This window comes from Gavialis gangeticus, unplaced genomic scaffold (genome assembly GCF_001723915.1).
Source record: "Gavialis gangeticus isolate Ggan-Ray unplaced genomic scaffold, GavGan_comp1, whole genome shotgun sequence".
In the NCBI taxonomy this organism is placed as follows: domain Eukaryota; kingdom Metazoa; phylum Chordata; order Crocodylia; family Gavialidae; genus Gavialis; species Gavialis gangeticus.
Window position 1 is genome coordinate 46160668 of NW_017728994.1, and position 7529 is coordinate 46168196.

At 52.6% G+C, this 7529-nt stretch overlaps 1 protein-coding gene across 1 annotated transcript in view; it reads left to right on the plus strand.

Annotated features, from left to right (window-relative positions):
* Positions 1-7529, plus strand: part of FBXW4 (F-box and WD repeat domain containing 4) — a 66550-nt gene that overhangs the window by 748 nt on the left and 58273 nt on the right. Inside the window, exons 2-4 of the mRNA XM_019502143.1 lie at positions 565-660; positions 3169-3354; positions 4630-4762. Coding sequence (XP_019357688.1) covers positions 565-660; positions 3169-3354; positions 4630-4762 — 415 coding nt within the window. The remainder of the gene's footprint in view (positions 1-564; positions 661-3168; positions 3355-4629; positions 4763-7529) is intronic.

Genomic DNA, 7529 nt, shown 5'->3' on the forward strand with positions numbered 1-7529 from the left:
GGTTAGATGAACACCTTGCTGGGGTCGTTTGACCCCAGTACTCTTTCCTGCCATGGCAGGGGGTCAGACTCGATGATCTGCTCAGGTCCCTTCCGACCCTAGAAGCTATGAAACTATGTTGTTTGCCTTTGTGATGGCTGCTGAGCCCTGAGCTGATGTTTTTAGTTACCTGTCCACAGTGACCCCCAGATCTTTCCTGTGTGGTAGCAGCTCCTGCAGAGCCCCTTGTAATCTGGGCCTCACTTAGAGTAAGGTTTTCAGCTCTGGAGGAGCAGCAAGCTTAGTCAGGATTAAGTGCGTGTGCCCACAGGCTGCTGAGGAACACCCTTGTAGCTAGGCAAGTCCTTGCCCAGCCTTGCGCAGCCTCCTACCACTGCATAGGAGGTAATGGGGCTGTCACCCCTTCAGTCCTTCCCTGCCAGCCACAGCGCATCAGTCTGTAGCTCCCAGCCAGCAGAGCTTCGGCCTGTTCTCTGCAGTTGCATAGTTCAGCATCACCAGTTCATGTAACACGTGCCAGGCTGATGGTCGTGGCTCACTCCATCTCTGTTCTTCTGTCTGCAGAGCACCTGGTATTCCCGTGAAGGAACGGGTGAAGGTCTCTCAGAACTGGAAGCACGGCCGCTGTCGCAGGGAGACGCTGCTGAAATGGAAACGCAAGCAAGTGGCCCCTTTCTCCCCCCTCTTTCCTGCGCCTGCGGGTGGGGGGTAGTGGGGTTGCTGCTGGACCCTGACACCAGCTGTCCCATGGATCTGTAGGGCCTGGCCAGTGAAGCTGACCGGTTGTCCCCGTCTCTGCTGCTCCTGGCCAGCTGGGGTGGGGTACTGCCAGTTTGGTATCTAACCCAGATGCCAGGTGTCAGCTCTCTGCAAGGAGCTGCTCCAATTCTAGCCTGGGGAGTCCCCCTTTAGGATTCCCCATGCTGCCGTGGGTGGATGCAGCAGTCACTTGGGGTCCCAAGCTTTGGACAATTTGCTTTCCAAGCCTTTCTGCTTCTCTGCTCATCCCCGCTGCCCAGCTCCTGACCTGCGCTCTGCCTTGCTGTCCTGATCCAGCATATATTTCCCTCCTCCTTCCTGTCCCTCCACCGGGCTCTCTTCTTTTATCTGCCTCTTGTCATGCATCCCTCCCACCCCCCACGCACACCTGGCCTGTGTCCATGAATTCTAACATATTTCAGACTGGGGAGGGAGGGAGGGAGGCTCAGGAAGGGATTCACCAGGTGCACATGCCATGTTGACGAGCTGCGATTGTGGTGCTTAACTCCCTGCGTGCCATGCCGTGTGCTGCAGGTTTGCAAAGTAGATAGTGAGGCCAGGGACTTGCGCATTGTTGAACTGAAGCTGTTGCAGCAGCCGGGCAAGGACATTTGAGGGGGGCTCCTTTACAGCAGGGGCCTGTCTGTAGCTCTCACCGGCCCATGGTGCTGTGTTCAAGATGACCAGGTCCACCCCAGGGACAGCTGTAAGGCAGCCAGGGCTCATTTGCTCCCTGTATGTGGCCCTCGCACCTGCTGGTGAAACTCTTACTTTGCCAGGGGCCCGAAGGGCTCTGGAAATGCAAGATGCCCCTGAAAAGCTGGAAGTGCTTTTCCCACGTGGACGTGCAGGCTCTAATGCTGCCACAATTCAAACCACTGCCTCCTAGCCCAGATTTCAAATTCTTACCTTTCCTTCTGGGCAAATCAATGTGAAGAGGTGAGATGCTAAATGGCAGCAGAAGGAAAAGCACTTCGGCGGCCAGCACAGGGAAGCTGGAGATTCACTTGCTCTCAGGGAGCTGCGTGGGAGTGGAGGAAGGAAGGGGAAATCAAAGCCCACCTCCAAACGCAGGCTGCTGCTGCAGAGATGCTTGGGTCAGACGTGCTAGAGGCCAACATGGGAGCCCCCGCAATGAAAGCCAGTCAGAAGTCTCCATGCTTTTGCTGGGAAGCTCAGTTCCACTTAGCTTCTGTGTAGATACTGGAGCTCATCCACACCAGCCAGACGGCCTGGAGACCCTTGCAGGGCCTATGTGCTATAGGGCCTTGGCAGCCTTTGGTCTTCCCCTTGCTGTCCCCAGAAGGCCTGTTAGTACCATTGAAGCCAGTGACCACTGCAGTTTGGGTGCCTGATGTTGCCCACGCCTGTTCCCATCTCTAGGGCCTGTTCTAGTGTCAGCTCCATGTAACAGCAGCAGAGAGCTCAGCAGGGGACTCTTCTGTTTCAGCTTCTGTTACCAGAGTGCTGCAGAGCAGCTCTGCTCGTGTTCGGGATGGTATCATGCCAGTGCTGGGAGCTTGCAAATGTTCTGGCTGGTGGGCCACACATTAGCCCTGCACCCTCCTCGAGTGCCACTCGGAACCCCTTGCCCTGCCCAGTATGCTGCTGTGCTTTCTGCTCCCTGCATTGTGCTTCCTGCCCCCTCTGCTGTTCTGCTTTCTGCTCCCTGGCCCATCTGCTGCTCTGCTTTCTGCTCCCTGCCCTGTGTTCCTCACCTAATGTGCTGCTCTGCTTTCTGCTCCCTGCCCTGTGTTCCTCACCTAATCTGCTGCTCTGCTTTCTGCTCCGTGTCCTATCTGCTGCTCTGTGCTGCCCGTTCCCTCCCCAGGCTGTCACGTGCCACATACAATCTGCTGCACTATGTGGAACCTATGAGCCACAGGTTGGCCATCCTGACTTAGGGTGTGACTACCGCATGCTGGCGGCATGACTTAATAAGGATACTCCCAGGCCTGCCCTGCTTGTGGGTCCTGGTGTTTTCTGGGTTGGAGTAGGGACATCCCACCTGGGACATGTTGCTGCTGCAGTGTACAATCCTAGAGGCACGGGGCTGGAAGGTTCCTCTGGAGGCCATCCAGTTCAACCCTGTCTGTAGGCAGATGCCCAGAGTCCCTGCAGAAAGCTGCTGCTCACACGTGTGCTGATGCATGGTATTTCATACCCATGCCTCTAAATCCCTTAGTTGCTCTTCCTCAGGCTTCCCCACTTGTCTCCTTCCTGAAGGCCTGGCTGGAAATGCGCCCCCAGCATGCACTGCCTCTGAGAGGGAAGCCTGGCTTCCTGTGCATGCTGCTGTACTAAGCACTGCTCCTCCACCTGCAGGACACTGGCAGCTTCCCCCTTGCCCAGCGCTGACTCATGTTGCTGTCTCAGTGTCCAACCTGTGCTTTTTTATTTGTTTTGCAGCTTGATGCCCTGGATGCAGCTGGATGGCGAGTGTCTGTACCTGTCCCAGGCGGAGGACATTGGGGCCTACTGGCTTCGCCCCGACAGGGCAGGCATACAACGCCACCCCCACGCCATCTTCTCTGGCCACCAGGAGGATGTGTGCCGTTTTGTTCTTGCCGACTCGCACATTGTCAGTGGAGGCGGGTACGTTGGGGTGGAGGCGCGGTGTGGGTGGCCAGTTGTGGGTGGCCCAACTTCCTCCTTGCTTTGTACAAACCTGCTCCGGAGGTCAATTTTGTTCCATCATGTTTAACCTGTTGGAGCTCCTGGGGGTGTCTCAAACATCTCTGAGTGCTCCTGTGACCTCAGGTTCAGGGCTTTCGTTCTGCTTCATCCATCTTTCTTCCTAGAGCGGTGACTGTGTAGACAGTGCACCTAGGCTGCGTTCAAGGCCTGGTAGCTACAGCTGTTCAAGCAGGAGACTGGTTTTATCCAGGTGGAAACAGCTTGGTTATCAGATCCTCAGCTTTTCTACCAAAAATACTACAGCACCATGAGTACTGGATCCTCCTTCCCTGAGTGCACAGGGACACACTCAGAGTCTGAAACCCAAGCTGGGGCATTTTGGAGCAACAGAGATGCATTGTAGTGTCTGCATCTTCTGGCAGAGTAGGGTAGGAAAGAGTTTCCAGAGAGCAGCGATGATCAAACCTCTGGATTTAGTTTTGCTCCGGTGTTGGAGAGCTGCTGCAGATCTTGTTACCCCACACCCTTGGATTTGGGAACCAGGGGGTTGAGAGAGAGAAGGCTGGAAAGCAGGAATTTTCTCTCCACTAGCATAGTCCAGTAGGTTTTTAGGTTTTTTTAGTCCAACGACCTTTTGTTTCCAAGCTCTTTTATACCTTTTTTTCTTGGCATATATATTGTTTTGACTATTACTGACTACTTACGTAATTGAGTTTTTACTATTTTTTAATATCTTTATATGCCTAAACACACCCATCCCATACTTACTTGCAGATTTTTTTTATTACATACATACCCTTCTTATTGCACGTTTGTTCTCTTTTTTAATTTTTTCTCCCCAGTATGACTAATGGTGCTGAGGCTTTGACAAAATTTGTAGTTGCTTGCTCAGCTTCAACCAGATAGTGACCTTGCAACACCTCACAGAAGGGGTCAGGGAAAGATTTGCATCTCCCCTACCTCCTTGTGTAGCAGTGGGTTGGGATTCCAGTGTATTCAAAAGCACTAGTGAAAGTGGCTGTGTAGCACCGTCCTTGAGACACAGGAAGGTCACAGGGGTTCACGGGTGCTGCCACGGGTGGAAATATGGGGGGAGAATTGGGCAGAACTGGGCCCTACTGAGCAAATGGTGCGGTGGGAGGGACTGCAGTGCCTGTGCAGTGCTATCAAGCCCTTTACCTTCCCTGCCAAGCACTCATTGCCCCCCTTGTCTGCTTGGGGCTTGTTTTACAGGGATGGCAATATCATCCTCCATGAGATGCATGGCTCCTACAGCGTCAAGTTCTTGGCACATGAGCAGGAGGTGAACTGTGTGGATTTCCGAGGGGGCATCATCGTGAGCGGGTCACGGGACAGGACAGCCAAGGTGAGAAGGGCTCAGGCTGGCAGATTCTGGTGCTGCTCACAAAGAACTGGACCATGAAGCAGATGGGGTATGTGTCAGGGGGGTATGTGTGACTAGAGCTAAACCTTCACCCTTGCACTCCTCCGGGTGTGGAACAAACTACACCTGGAGGGGCAGCCTCTGGAGAGCCTCTTGCCATTTTCTCACCAGGGAAGAGGTCCACAGTGAGTGGGGAAGCTTGCCACTGGTCTGAGAGGTGAGGGGAGGGGAAAAAGACTGAGGGGGGATTTGATAGCAGCCTTCAACTCCCTGCAGGGGGGTTGCAAAGAGGATGGAGTTGGACTGTCCTCAGTGGGGGCAGATGACAGGACAAGGAGCGATGGGCTCAAGTTGCAGCAAGGGAAGTTTAGGTTAGATGTTAGGAAAAACTTTCTTATGAGGAGGATAGTAAAGCACTGGAACAGGTTACCCACAAAGGTGGTGGACTGTCTATCCTTGGAGGTTTTGAAGACCTGGCTAGACAAAGCCCTGGCTGGGGTGATCTAGTTGGGGCTAGTCCTGCTTTGAGCAGGGGGTTGAACTACATGTGACCTCCTGAGGTCACTTCTGGCCCTCATTTTCTATGATTTGATGATTCTATGAAAATCAGTGGGGGCTGGTTCTCCTTTGAGATCATAGGAGAGTTGGGCTGGAAGGGACCTGTCGAGGTCACATCTAGTCCAGCCCACTGCTCCAGGCAGGACCAGCCCTTCCTAAATCATCCCAGCCTCGTGTCTGTCCAACCTTCTCTGGAAAACTTCCGAGAATGGAGAGTCCACAGTTTCTGTAGGTGCCTGTTCCAGTGCTTGACCGCCTGCATCGTCAGGAAGTTCCTCCTAAGTTTACCTGAGGTCCGGCTTTGTCCCTAAAATGCTACTGGAACAGCCTTTTCCCTTCAGACGGGTCTCTTAAACATCTCAAACAGAAGATGGAGGGTCTAAGTCTGGTTTGCTCTTCCTTACTTAGGTAGTGCAAGAGTGATGTTGTAGCTGTGATGGTCCCAAAATTATGAGAGACAAGGATTTCTTTGGGTGATCTTTTGTATTGGATCAACTATATAGCTGAGTTCAAGGTAGACAAGCTTTCAAATGCAAGACTTTCTTTCTCAGGCTTGACATGCATTCAAAAGCTTGTCTAACTCGATCCCAACTACATAGTTGGTCCAATAAAAGAACTCGCCCTAAGAAATCTTTCTTTACCTTGTCATTCCGAAAGTAAAACAAGCGGTATCCTAGAAGGTCCTGCGCGAAGGTGGGAAAACCCAGAAATGTGACTGAGAAAAATGAAGTCATGAGGTCCCATTTTTTCCCTCACCATGAAAATCACAGAAAAGATTCCTTTTTTTGTATAAACCCCACTGTGTCTCCAACTTGCTGAGGTGAGGACTGACTTGCTTCTCATGCTGCATCCATTGTGCTCATGGATAATTCTCCAAAGTTCTGACCACTCTCATCTCACGTGTCCTGAGTAACAGAGCTCCTGCCACTCTCCTTGAGAAACTGTTCCACCCTCTGATAAGTCTTTTTGCCCCGGAGTCTCTGTCATACATTGGTGCTCTTTCCGTCACGGTGCACCATGGAGAAAGGCTATTAAAAGGGTATGTTTCATGATGGAGAACCTAGTTGCTTGTGCCTTCAACTGGCCCATCCTGGAACCATGAGCATCTTAGAAATCTCAAACGCGTCATTCATTAGAGGTAGGGGGAACTCCATCCATAAGGGAGCAGTGGACGGGTGAAGCAGTGTTTCACCTGCAGAAGTGTGCCAAGGAAAAGTCCATCCAGCTCTCTCCTAGGGTTTGGGAGTTTTTTTAGGTTAGGAGAGACCTGCCAGTGAAAACACAAACCAAATGAGTCCCGTGCCAGTGCTAGTCATATACCAGGGCCTCAGCTTCTTCCAGCTCCTTTGAGCAGAGTTCCGCTTTTAGCACTGGAGGAGCATGAAGGGGCACTGCCCAGTCACTGGCCACACCAGCCTGGACAGTATAGCTCAGTGGTTAGGATGATATTGGCTCCAGTGCAGGTTTCTGACACGATCTTGGAAAAGCTGCAATCTCTCTATGCCTCAGTGGGTAACAGCGCTGCCCTCCTGTCATACTGGGGGCTGTACCATCCCTCCATGCTGCTACCAGATGAAATGTAGGACAGGGCTACTACTCCTCTCTGCTAGCCTCTCCTGACCTGGAGAAGAAACTCCTGAACTATGGGGGAGTTGGATGGACTTCTCCTCTTCAGCTGAAATGCAGCTGTGCCCGTCCAGCGCTCCCTGATGGACAGAGTTGGGTCTATTTTCACTGCAGGGCTGGTGTGTGGGAGGGCAGAGGGGGCAGCGTGTCCTAGGGAGCTCTAAGTGCAGTGGCTGTATTGAGGGCTCTGCTGAGTGTTGATTAGTGCTAATCTCTGAATAGCTGCTAATGTACATTCCTTACTGATAGGCACCAGATAGCTGCTCCCAGCCATATTTTTAACCTGCAGGAGATAGGGGATGCCTCCAGAGTTAAGCTTTTCTGCTGCTTTTGCTGACACTAGGTGTTAAATTCCCCGCGGACCAGAATAGCCTGCAATCCCAGCATTATCAACAAACAAACAAATAGGCCCTCCCAGCTTTGAAGTCTTGAAGTAAAAGGCTGGAGCTGGGCAGAGAAAGGGAGAGGCAAAGTCTTGGGAACTGGAGAGGAGGGAAGGGGGGGGGGTATTGCAGTAGTGCAGGGTGTGCTCGGAGCCCAGCAAGAGGTGCAGTGGGGCAAGGGC